The sequence below is a fragment of the Haemorhous mexicanus genome, chromosome 33 (genome assembly GCF_027477595.1).
Source record: "Haemorhous mexicanus isolate bHaeMex1 chromosome 33, bHaeMex1.pri, whole genome shotgun sequence".
Taxonomy (NCBI): domain Eukaryota; kingdom Metazoa; phylum Chordata; class Aves; order Passeriformes; family Fringillidae; genus Haemorhous; species Haemorhous mexicanus.
In genome coordinates this window covers 2,434,169-2,447,270 of record NC_082373.1, presented here as the reverse complement: position 1 = coordinate 2,447,270, position 13,102 = coordinate 2,434,169, and the positions used below count along the sequence as shown (strand labels likewise).

Here is a 13,102-nt window from a genome sequence, read left to right as displayed (position 1 = left end):
GGACAGAGCCGGGACCGGCACGGGCACCGGCACCGGCACGGGCACCGGCACCGGCACGGGCACCGGCACCGGCACCGGCACCGGCACGGGCACGGGCACCGGCACGGGCACGGGCACCGGCACCGGCACCGGCACCGGCACGGGCACGGGCACCGGCACGGGCACGGGCACGGGCACCGGGCCGGGGCGCGGGGCGCTGCAGCGCGGGGCGGGGCCGCGCGGGGGCGCCGCGGGGCGCTGGGCGCGCGCGCCGCGCGGTCACGTGCCGGCGGCGCCGGGCTCAGCCATGGCGGAGGCTGCGGCCGCTCCCGCTCCCCCCGCGCCCCGCGGCCGCTGAGCCCCGCCGGACCCGCGCCCGGACCCCGCCTGCCGCCATGGCCGAGCCCGCGGCCGTGTCCTCGTTGCCCCGCGAGGTCCGCGAGCAGCTGGCCGAGCTGGAGCTGGAGCTCTCGGAAGGTGAGTGAGGAGCGCCCGGAGCCTGGCCGGCCGGCCTGGCCCTGCCCTCGGGGCGCCGCGGAGCCTCCGTGCGCGGGGCCGGGGGTGCCGGGGTGCGAGAGGGGGTCGGGAGTGGCGGGGGTGCGAGGAACGAGGCTCCGGGGTCTGTGTGAGAAGACTGGGGGAGGAAGGAAGGGCCCGGCCGGGGCTGGGGCTGTGTCTGAGGGGAAGGAGCGCTGGGAGCATCCTCTGTGCGGGGCACCCCCGAGGAACCGCGGGGAGAACCCCCGGAGGGGCGCTTCACCTGTCGGGCTGGGTGACCTGACCCCCCCCACTCCCTCGGGAGTGTTTTTTTCCTTGTGGCCTCTTTTCTGTAGCTCTCGAGCCGAGGATGCGGAGTGGGAGTGAGAGACCCCGGGACAGGCAGTTCTGAGGCGGGGGAGTCGCAGGAACTTCGGGCACAATGATGACGGCAAACCCTGTGTTATTCCCACTTTCTGAATAAGTTCTTTTGCCATAATCGGTTCAGAGCATGCGCTTTTTGCTCGGGTGGTTTTTTTTTTGTTGTTGTTGTTTCCTTTTTTGCATGGGTTTGTCTTTGTTCCCCAGCGTTTAAAATGCTGCTCTCGGTACAGCTTTGTTGTGAATCTCCCTTGTGAAGCCGGAGGGCGAGGGATGAAGCTGAGGCGGAGGGGAAGGTTGCAGAGCAGGTAGCTCAGATTTGCATAATTTAAATTTTCCTCCCCCCCATCAGGGTACGGAACTTGATGCCAAAATCAGTGGCTTCTCAGGAGGGTTCACTGCATGGCTGAAATAACCAGAGAATCAGAATATCCCGAGTCCCAAGGGACCCTACAAGGATCATCCATGTCTCTCTTAGCATTAAAAATTAAGAAAAATCAAGTTGCAGGCACTTCTTGCTCTGTTTATCACAGAGCTTACAGTACATAAAAGAGACTTATTGACTCTTTGGAGATCAGGAATTCACTGCCAGGGTGAGCTGGGGGCTGCCAGCCCCCGCTGCCCACACTGGCACTCAAGTCTTTGCCAGCAGAAAAGGCCATGGCACTGCTTTCCTAACACAGCTAAACCCCTGATGTTGGCTGGCTGGGGCTTTTGTTAACTCTTTTCCAGATAAACTTTCTGCAGACATTTAGCTAAAGTGATAAAACTTTATCTAGTGTTTGCTTTTGGGGACTCCGTGATAACAAAGAATGAGGAATGGTGGTGTTGCTCAAGACGTAACACTAAATAGATTTTTGAAAGAATTTGTTAAATGTTTTAAGCATTTGCTTGGATTTTCTGAGGTTTGTTTCTTGTGACACTGAAAGCTCGTTATGATTTGGCTGTACTGCAATTTTAAAAATAAATGAACTCTGTTGCTCTACTGGCTGCTGTGACATCCCACTAATCTTTAATGAGCTGCTCCAATAGTTTCAACTTTGGTGCTACAGAGTGAAGTTTTGTGGGTTATATAAGTAATTCTCTGAATATTAAATCCACTGCCCCTTTGTGGGTTTAATACTTGGATTTCTTAATATGCATATCAGGGATTTGTTTGTGCAAATCACTTTTTCCTGTCAAAAAACCCACGAGTACAGAGAATTCTGGGTGACTGTGTCCCCAAACTCTTGGGAACATATTTCAGGGGATGTTGTTGCTGAGATAACTGAGCTGTGGGAAGGGGGAGTGAGGTAATGTCATTGTGGAGTTCTTGAAAAATACGCCCTAGTTTGAGGCTTAAGCTGAGGGATTTTGAGGCCTGTGTGTGCATTGTTCAGCTGAATATAACCATGGGCTGTTGACAGTAAACAATATTGAATAGAAGCATTTTATTAAAAATGGCAGCAGGGCTCCATGTGCCGCTGCTCAGTTGTTGCTCAGATAAGAACACTTCATCCTTTTTTTGCCACCCCCTTGTTGCAGCTTCTATTGTCTTTGACTGTTGACTGTGTGAATATTTCTGTCAGGTTTTTTGCATAGGAACACCTCATTTTTGGGAGAGGAGAGGAGCTGCAGCTGCTGGGAGTAGCCCAGGGTCCCTGACAGCAGGAGCTGAGATGGCTCTGTCCTTGGTGGACGATGTGACAGTGGGGAGTACCTGGCTCCAGGGGCTGGGAGCACAAACACTTTGCGTGCTGTGCCTTGCAGTAAATTTCATCCAGGCATTTGCTACTACTCACCACCACAGAGCAGAGAATTTATAACAAAATGGGGGGAAATATGGTATTAAAACCTTATCTGGCGTTGTGGTTGTGAAAGGTGCTGTGTCAGCAGGCAGGATGCAAAGTGGAGCAGGATTACTTTAATGTATGCTGGAAATAGAAATCAGAGTTTGCAATGATGAGCCATGAGAGTTTCTTAAGGAGCAGTCTGTGCAGACAGAGCAAGAGGACTAATTATACCCCTGGATTATTCGTTACTGAGCCTTGTGGTCAGTGCAGAAGTAACAGTCATCCCATCCCTGGGTGCACTGGAAATGTCTGAGCAAAGGAGTGGGACGTGTGTCAGAAAACATTAATTGCTCATTAATCAACAGAAATTGCATCTTACTCTGTGTCCTGGGCCTTGGTGATGGATTTGAGACCAACTCATTCATTTCTCAGTGTGCATAAGAATTCGTTGTCTTCTGTCGAGGTGAAGAGCATTTAAACCCGAGTCTAAACTTAGGGAGAGCTTCCATTCCCTCGCTGAAGGAATCAGTGTTGATACCTCTGAGGAAGTGTGTTCAAGTAACAATATATCAGCTGAGAATTGGGTCATGGAGCTGTGGGAGACCTGGAACCTGCTCATTACTCATGTTTTCCTTCTTTTTTCACTTTTGGGATATTTTTCTTTCTGGTGCTTTTCTTCATCTGTCAGTAACACCCACATTATGCATCACTAATGATGGGAAGGGCTGTCTTTGTATTTACATCTGTTTCTGTTGAGTGAAAGTGCTGGGGATATTAACTTGATTTAACTTTAACTTTCCCCCCATTTTCACACCTCTGTGAGTGTGGCAGCTAAGTCTCACCTTTGGGCTGAGCTGCAGCCCTGAGTGAAGGTGACTTCAGATCCACCACACGATGCTGTGCCTTAGAATGCTCTCAGTGTGTGCTGAAGGGAGCCCAGAACGAGGTAAATGTCTGAATTCATCTCATATTCAGTGAAAAATGTTAATATTAAAGCACTTCACCACTGGGCTTGGGTGTTTTTACACCTTGGGTGAAACATTCCAGCAGCTCCTCTCACATCAACCTCATCCCAGCTGTTAATGGAGCTGGGAAACTCTGGAATATCCAGGCTCAAAGGCTCTAATTAGGCACGTTCAGAGGGTTTGTTCCACACAGGTCATGTCTCTGACTGTTGTACTGCCTGTGTGGGAAGTGTGCTCCCCTGGAGGTGAGAGCTCTGGCTGTGACAGCAGGACAGCCCCACTGCAGGGCCCAGCCTGGCTCTGCAGGGGTTAAACGCCCCCTTAAAGAGCTGATTTGGCTGCTGGGGTTTGTGTCACTGCGGATTCTGTCCTGGCTGCTGTTTCTGACTAGTGAAGGGGTGCCAGTTCAGAGAACCCCAGCTGGAGATACCCAGCTATCCAGGGAAGGACAGGGAATTCCCCCTCGTAGTAAGGAGGAGCTCCTGTGAGCAGCTCAGACCTTGGAGGTCATTTCAGCCACTTCTGGGCTCTGTGACAGGGTTACTCCCTCCTGCCTAGTGGGCAGAAGGAGCTGGTTTCTGTTTGCTTTCCTACCTAAGTACACGTTTGCTGTCTGGTTTGTGATTGTGGTGGGTGTTTCTGTGCATGGCTCCTGGGTTTGTTCCTTTTAAAGCTGATTGTCTCTCTTTGGAGCTGAGGCTCTGTCTGCAGAGCAAAGCTTTGTGTGAGGATTTTCAGAGGAAACAGAAGGATGGTGGCATGTATGGAAAAAGGAGTATCAGCAAAACGGTGGAAACTCAGGACTAAGGCCAGCCAAATAGGATAGAACCTTACTGGAAGAAAACGTTGACTCAAGCAAGTGGGTAGAGCCTTTATTTTGTTTGGCTTGAAAATTTCTTACAGAATCAGAGCAATTCTCTGATCTTTGAAAAATTGCATGTTTCAGGTTGCAATCTTTGATTGCCAGGCGCCTGTCAAAGTAGGTGAGGGCCTTTTTTATAGATTAGGCAGCTGAAGCACAGATTTTAAATTACAGAGTCAGAGGAAGTGATTGTCTGAGTAGGGACTGGCTGTATGGATTGTGCTGAGTGAGCAGAAATGTTTCGCTTCAGTTTCTTCCCCCACTCAGGGAGGAACTGTGGGCAAAGCACAGAAAAGGTTGAAGAAGAGCTTTGTAAACATAAGCAAGTTGGATCTGATCAGCCTGTAGCTAACAGGACTTACAGGTGGTTTTTGTGCATTTATGCAGCATCTCACCCACAAGTCTTGCATTAGGCAAAACCAGTGCTGGGAAAGCTTTAATGTTGCTTCCTTAATTTACCTGCAGGACTGGCAGCAGATGGGTCCCAAATCTGCTGAGAAATCTGTGCCGGGCTTTGACGCAGTCTCTGTGTGCAGGTGGAGATTGAGAGCTTTGAAATGCCTAAAACCCTCCTGGAGCTGTCACAGAGAGCTGGCTGTGCTCACCCAGGGATCATCAGGCTGGCTCTACAAAGATCCCAATAAAGATCCCTCATCTGCTTTCACTGTGGATGAAATTGTATTTTCTTTAGCTTCACAGCCTAGGAAGAAGTGATGTAAGCATGGAGCACATGGATTCCATGCCTGTCTGTGTCACAGGAAAAGGAAATCCAGCTCCAGGCATGACCAAGAGGAGCAAAGCACCAGATCTATCACCAGTGCAGCAAACAGAAGGTGCACAAGATGATCACAGATTTCTGCTCTGCAGATGGTCAAAGCAGAATGATTTAAGTGATTAATGGTTTGGAGAGAGGGAGTTAAACACAAATACTGGATGAAATATTTTGGCTACTGTGAGTGGGAGTTGGGTTTACTGCTGGTGCATGATTGAAGCATGTAAACATGGAAAGGGGAGCAGAGCTTTTGGAGCATCCAGACTGGAATATTAAAGAAATACCCAGGAAGGTTAAAGAATGTGCATATTTTTGTGTTGTCCCTTTTATACTTAGGAAATGAGGAGCGAGCTTGGGGCTCTTTTGAAAGGCTGCAGCTCTGACCCTTTGCCTTGGGGAGAGGAGGAAATTAGAGGCTTTAAAGAAAGTCCTGCACCTCCTCCCTGGTTGCTCCTGTGAAGCTTTGCTGGAGTTAGAACCAGTTTCCTCAGCTGGGTGGAGGGGACATCTGGTCGCAGTGGTTCCCAGTGTGGATTTTGTGAGTGTCAGTATTCCAGGGTGGGTGATATTTGCCATTTCAGCTGGGTGCCCAGGCTGGCAGTGCTCTCCAGACCTGTTGGCCTGGCACAGCTGCGCTAAAGCCGCATTTGGAGTTTGCCGTGGTGTCCTAGATAACTGATCTCCAGTTTGCTATTTTAAATGCTGTAGCATGAAATATTGAGTAGGAAATGTGATGGGTGGCAGAGGAGCTGCACAGAGCTGCTGCTCTTCCCAACGTGCAGCAATCCTTGGAGCTCCACAGGGAAGGGCACGTGGAGCACCTCCCATGTTTCTAGTTCAGTGGTGATGTTGTGGAAAGGATGATGGTTCCTTCCTGATTCCCTCTCTCTGATTAGTGTTTGTCATGAAGTTTTCTGTTCGCTGCATTTATCGTGTTTATTCAGTGGCAAATTTCAGGAGCCAAAGAGTGAACTCATGGTGAGCATTCCCGAGGGATGGGCAGAAGCTGGAGAGTTCCTGTTTGCATTTCTTTCAAATACAATGTGCAGATAATTTCTTAGGATGGTTTTCTTTAAACCACGTGTCTCAGTTATAAAAAGCATTTCCTGAATCTCTCAGTGAGTTGCTCAGTTGCTTTTTTGGACGTGGATTCATAGAGAGAGGAATTGAAGCATTTCTCTCTGTTGAGGCTGATTCAATCCATTATATTTTTGAGAGCTTGTGAAATCAGGGACGAGTCATCAGACCAGGATGTCTCGTTCTATTAGTTAGAATGGGAGACTCTAACATTTGCACCATGTGTGAGGAAACAGTGATTTATGGCTAACGGATGCTCTGCAGGCAGCAGCATTCCATCTGCTACACAGATTTTCCCATTGCATTTCACGAAAAGCCTTGGGAGAAGCCTCACACCTGTATTTCTCATTTTGAATCATGTACTGGGTTGTTACTCTTGCCTGATATTTGGAGTAAAATGCCTGCTTCCATCAGTTTGTGTTCTTTTCAAACTTCAAAGCCGAGAGTTTGTGAAACACCACTTGAAGTAAACATAGGCAGGACGTATGTTTAAGTTACGCTGAGTTTATACCAAAGATAGTAATGTCATAGTAACATTACTTTCCTTGCTGTGAGCAATCACCTTGTTTTATTTAGTGTAACTTAAACTGATAAAAAGAAAAAGGAAATTAAAAAAGCTTAAAACTTTTAGCACTTCTCTGCCAACATAAACTCTTTCTAATTCTTGTTGACTTGAGAATTGCTGATGCAAACTAGGTCTTCCTGGCCACTGAATTCCACAGGGATGGGAGCCCACAGAGCCTACAGGGCATCCATTAATCCATTTTATGGACCCAGGATTCCAGTTCCTGCCTGAGTGATTGGCGACGGAGCCTCTCAGAATTGTTCCCCAGCAGTCAGGCAACCTGCTTTCACCAGCTCCATGTCCCTAGGGAGCAAAAACTACCAGGAGAATTGTATCCCTGCCTGATAAAATTAGGTCTTCTGTAATCTCCCTCGGAACAGCCGGATGGCTGGCTGCCTTGAAAAACATATGTTTTAATGCAGGAATAATGCATTCCATTTAGGATGGCTGTAGCTGTGGGAGCTGGGTGACTGAGTGCATGGAGAGCTCCCATTTTGCCTCTGGGATCAGGACTAATGTCAAACATCATGTTTAAAGTGCAGCAGTGGAAAAGAATTGTTTGGGATGTTTTTCCTGTCTTTTGCTCTTAGGAGGGATGTTGTTCCTATGGCTTAGTCCTAAAGGAGTTGGACAAGTGAGCCTTTTATTGGAGGTAAAGCATAAACTGCAAAGATGAGTCAGTGTTTGTGTTCTTGGATTTCAGCTCACTGCATTAAGAAATTTACTTGGGACTAGCAACACTGGTGTTCCTCTAGTACAGGTTTATACTTCATTTCTCTGAGAGCAGCACAGGTGACTTTTGGAGGAAGTTGTGCTTTACCTCCTTCACAGAGGGGATCACCTGACGCACACCTGATGCTGTGCGTGTAGGACAAGCCAGGGGAGGTTTTGGAACTGCTGGGTTTGGAATGTACGAGCAAGGTAGGTTCTGATGGGACACTTGGTTGGCCATAAATTGGAAGGATGTGATCCAGTAGGGAGTGATTCAGCAGAAAAGGTCAAGGGCTGAAAGATTTGGTTTCAGGCCCTGTCCCTGTGTGTGATTCCAGAAAGGGCTGTCAGGTGAGGATGTGCTTGAAGGACGTTTGTGTTTCCTTCAATGCATCAGCTCTTCATTTTGGGTGCTAATTAACCTACGAGGAGCATTTCAGTTTGAAGCACCATTTCTGGAAATGCTGTGATTTGCTCCCAGAGAGCAGCAGCAGCAGGGGACATCAGGGTGGCCTAACACTTTGCCTGGTACTTGCATCTCTAGCATCAACTTTCCCAGTCATTTTAAGCGTGCACTTCTTTGTGATCCCAGAGAGGAGCTGACCAGCCAAAAGAAGCCCCAAGGAGGAGAAAGAGACTTTGAAGTTTTGTGCTCCCTTTCTAGCAAGAGGTAAGAGCAGAGTTAACAGTTGTCCACGGTCACTCTGGGCCATTCCTGCTCACAATGTGCATTGTCACTGGGGTGAGGACAAGGAGAGTTCCTCCAAGGAGCTGGGAAGTGACATGGCAAATTCCAGGCTGTGATTATTCACCCTGTGATGGAGAGTGGGGTCAGGGAGTCAGGTGATCAGAGCTGGAGATAAAAGTCCCTGATCCTCTGCGGTGCTGGTAGAGAATAAACAGATCTGCAGTCATTAAACTGTGCAGCCCTTTTCCCCCCCCTAATTGAATACAAGTGGAAAATGCCTATTAAAGGTGCTTCATTTCTGGCATTCAGGAGATTGCTGTGTGTCCCGTGGGTGTTGGAGCAAGGTCCTGATGGCATCTGCAGGGCTGCTCGTGGTGTGTGATGAGGAAAGGGGAGAAGTTCGCTTCAGATGTGCTGCGTCTCCAGGCTGGAGAAAAGCTCCTCTGTTCTGTTGCGTGTCCTCAGGAGCTGCACCCCAGGTTTCATAACAAAGCCCTTGGCAGCAGTGCTGGCTCAGGCTGCTCTCACCTCTTGGCACCTCACTCTTTCCATCTCGGGGAGCTCAGGTGCCGCGGCTCCGCCAAAAGCTGTGAACTTTGGCAAACTGGAGAGGGCACGGGATGGAACTTTTAGGAATCTAAGCTGTATTTCTTAAGAAAATACCAAACTTTTCACTGCATTTCACGAGCAGTGAAAGAACCAAATTATAAATAATTTTGAGGGTTTTTTGGGTTTTTGTGTCAATCCTGGCAAAATATGAGACTGAAGCCCCTTGTGTTATAAAAAGGAGATCTCTGAATGGCCAAGTGCTCAAGTGCTCGTGTAAATGTTGTTTGAGACCGAGATCTGTGGTTATTCTTAGGGCAGAAACTTTTAAGTGATCCCTTGTGGATTAAAAAAAGAACAATTCTTATTGTAATTGGAATGAAAACCTCCATTCTTACGCAATTTGGGGTTGGAAGTTGCTGCAGTGAAAAGGGGGAAGTATTGTTGTTTTGAGTTCCCAAGCCGGAAGGGGGGGGAGATGCACAGGGGTGAGGTAAGCAGCTCAGACACAGAGCAGGGGACATGAGACCCTCTGTGGCTGAGGGGGATGTTGTCACTCGCGCTGTGACATGTGCAGTCTGATTAGCAAGGAGTGGATGTCTCACCGTGCTGCGTGTTCAGGAAGCTTTTCCATGATGGTGATGGTCAGGTTTGGTTGAACAAGGTATAAACCCACTGTATTAGTGGAATTTCTCCTGTCTGCTTTAAATTTTTGAGTCCTCCTTAAAGATGTCCTGATTTTAAAAAGTCGTATGGTGCAGAAAGAAGTCAATTACTGAGTCCCAAATAGGGAGACTTGCAGATGAAGGCGAAGCAAATGAGTCAGATATAAATAATCCTATTATGTCTTGGCTGTAGCCACACCTAGAAACCTTGAGCAAACATTTCTGTGCAGTTATTCCTGTGTTCGATACACTTTACTTGTTAAGTCCTGTTTTAAAATTGCAGCATGTAAAAATTGTGTAGGGCCGGTTGCCATTAGTGTTAAGGACCTGGGAACATCATTTTAGTAATTATGGCCCGAAGCACAGAGACCTGAGTTAATTTGCTCTCATATTTTCCCAAAATGAGAAAAATCTATAACCTTGGAGCTGGTGTTGCCTTGCAAGGTTTCAAGGCAGTTCTTTTTGCAGTAGGCCTTCAAAAAAATCTCTGGCAAGAAGAGCAAACAGGAAGCTGTAATTACCTTTTGCCTTTTGTGTATCAAATCCTTGTTCATTGGACAGAGCTTTTCTAAAACACTTTCAGAAGTAGCTGCTTGTAGCACGGAAGCCATAAGGAAAAGCATTTGGATCCAACTAAGTCATACCTGATGTTCCTGTGATTCCTGTCCTGTGTCTTAGGGGGTAATTTCTCACCTCGTGGTGTGGGTCTCCTCTCTTTTATGGTGGATAAGCTGATTTTTAATAAATCTGAACAAAGCTGTTTTTCCAGATGTGACTTTTAAGAAAAGACCTTTCTCCTCCCTGCCTCCTCTGATTCCGATTCCTCTGTTGTAGTTCCTGGACAGGGGGGCCTGAAATCTCCCTGTTCCCTGTGGCTGTTGGTGATTCCAAGGGCTTAGTGCCAGAAGTCAGGGTTTGGATTTTGGTTCTTGTCCAAACAAGTTCCGTTTGCTTTGCACTGTTCTCCTGTACTGCTTGCTCTCCTTTGGGGTTTCTCCTGGGAAGTGGGATCCTCTGGCTCAAGAAGGTTGCAGGGATTTGTCCTACACACCACAGTCCTTCCCTGCAGGATTCCTGTTCCTGTAGGGATCCTGCTCAGCTCTCGGTGTGCAGTGGCACAGCTGATGGTGTTCAATCCGTTCACTTCCCTGTGATGGTTCCTGGGGTTGAACCTGATGGGAAAAGACAGATGGAGATCAAGGTTCACGTACTGGAAGCTCTCAGGGATGTATTTATGGAGGCTCACACTCATCAACGTTGAGTCTGCAGCAAAGGTGACGTTTTCTCTTTCTCACCATCCAGATGTTTAATTGGATTCAGCAAAGCACAAGGGAGGGAGACACAAAATAAGGGGATGATGGTCATAAAAAAGTTCTCCAGGATGCCAAAACTTGGCCTCTTCTCCTAGTAAAGTAATTACTTTTTTATATTCTCTTGTTTAAAATGACAGAAGACCTTCCTGGGAATGTTTAAAATGACAGACCAAGTGAAATGGTGTGAACACAGAGGTGGTGTATGGCTCTGCAGGCTCCTCTTGCAGCAGAGACACAATGATTTGGGCAGAAGGATAAAAGGAGAGAGCTGGCTGGAGAACTGGAGGAGGAGAAAATAGTCTTCTCTGAGAGTTAAGTTTGGTTTCAGGTTATCTGACCCTGGAGCAGCCAGGAGTGTGTGTGTGTGGCTTTCTGGTGCTTCCACCCTGCAGTGCTGGTGCAGTTGCTCTTGGGTTTGGATGCAGGTGCAAAGAAATTCACAGTATTGCAGTAGAATCTTTGACACCGTGAGAAGAGTCTGTGAAATAGTCCAAGAAAGGGAGAGGGAAGGGAAGTAGCGAAGTAGAGAGACCTGGGAAATGTCAGAGCTGGTTTTTCTATAATTCTGCTGTCAGGAAGAGCTGTTTCAGAATAGTTTTCTGTGGGTGAAGTGTGACAAGAAGTCCCCAAGAGGTACAGTCACACTGGGGTAAGCTTGCAGTCGTTGGATTGGTTCCACCATTCAAAGAGAACGTTTGAAGCTGTTTGATGGATTCTTAGTTGAAAGGTGCATTTCTGCTCCTTCAGCACATTCTGCCCTGAGCAGTTGCAGATAGATCTGTGTCTTAACTCACTAAACCAGTTAATGGTGGAGCTCTGAGCACATTGTCTGCTGTCTCCTGTGACATTGTGTTGGGCATGCCAGCGAGGAGGACTGTGCTGGCTGTTCCAGGGAGTTCCCTCGCTGAGGGGAAAAGCTGACTTGGGTTTCCTGTGCTGTCCTTTGCCTCTGATTGTGCAGGGTGTGAATTCAAAGCCACGCCTCCTTATCTGTGGATGGAAGCACATCTGAAGAGGAAGAAGGCAGCAAGGCTGGGCAGTGTGCCAATTGCTCCAAGCCTTTGTTATAGACTAAAGAAATCTGAGTCCGTTTAGGCACTGCTGCATCCCCAGGGCCTTCCTTGGCCTCTCTGGGAGGGAGGTGACAGCTTGGAAGTGATCACACTCTTCTGCATGTCGGTGTCCATTAGCTCTTGGGGCCCTGTTGGTGTTTGAATTCGAAGATCTTGTGTTGAATTCTCAGGATTTTCCTCCTGCGGGTCTGACAGGAGAGCACTGACCCCGTCCATTGAAACCAGACCGTGGGGAAGCATCTTCTGCATGGAACTGGTTCCCTCTGGAACATCTGGGCCCCCCAGTGACTTCCCTCTGCTCCAGGGCAGGAAATGTCTCCACTGGTCAGGCTGCCTTAGCTCTGGGGTAGGTGCCTCTGGGATGTACTGGTTTTTCCATGTGATAAATTCCTGATTCTCAGCTTGCTGCATGCAGAAATAAAAAGGAGAGACAAGCTCAAGTATCAAAATAAACGTCAATTTTAAACAAGTGCAACCAAGCAGATTAAAAATGGGGAAGATTTCATGTTCAGATCTTTACTGTTCCTTTTCCTCTGCATGAAAAGAAGATTTTAGAGAGATTTATGGCTGTCGTGCAAGGCTTCTCAGCACTGTCTGTCAGTTGAGCAGTTGATTTTGACAGCCTGAACTTCTGGGCCAGGGTTTTTTTTTTTTTTGTTCCTCCTTTTAGAGCTTTTAACATGAAATATTCAATCCTTCCCTGTGCACAGCACAACTAATTCAGGTATCACACTTCAGAGAGCTGTGAGCACAGTGTTGGGTCGTGAGCACATCCTGCATTTGTGGCTTCTGTGTGGTTGTGTATTTCCGTGGAATTGGGGGCCACCTACCTGCGACCTGGCAGTCCCAGGAGGAATTTGTTGTGTCTTCCTCCAACAGAATTAGGGCTACAGGAAACAGCTCTCCAGAGTTTGCTGGGTCCATCTGAGGTCCTGCAGCTGCAGGTGTTTAATGGATGCTCAGACTGGCTGTCACTGCAGGTCAGTGCTGTGTTCAGTAGGAAGATCTCAGCTGGGATTCTCCAAGGAATTTATTTTGTTTCTGTGTTTTTTATACAGTTCTGTGTTGTGCTTGTAGAATCCCAGAGCTAAGAAAGAAATAATCCTGTGCAAGCAATGTTGGAGAGAAGTGGTTGTTTTATTTCCCAAACGTCATCATTTCTCTTGAGAGACTGTTACGTGGCATGGCATGGCATGAATTTTACTTCTGTGAAACACAGGGAGTCAGCAGAGAAGTCTTGGAGAACAAATTGGAGG

The 13,102-nt window shown here is 48.0% G+C and overlaps 1 protein-coding gene across 3 annotated transcripts in view; it reads left to right on the top strand.

Moving 5' to 3' along the window:
• The first annotated feature begins 294 nt into the window (after window positions 1-294).
• DIP2B (disco interacting protein 2 homolog B) overlaps window positions 295-13,102 on the top strand; it is a 60,175-nt gene continuing 47,367 nt past the window's right edge. The window contains exon 1 of one of the 3 annotated variants that reach the window (XM_059871955.1): window positions 295-456. In XM_059871955.1, the coding sequence (XP_059727938.1) occupies window positions 375-456 (82 nt within the window). In that variant the 5' untranslated portion in view covers window positions 295-374. The remainder of the gene's footprint in view (window positions 457-13,102) is intronic. The other 2 variants (XM_059871954.1, XM_059871956.1) reach the window with 2 other exon arrangements.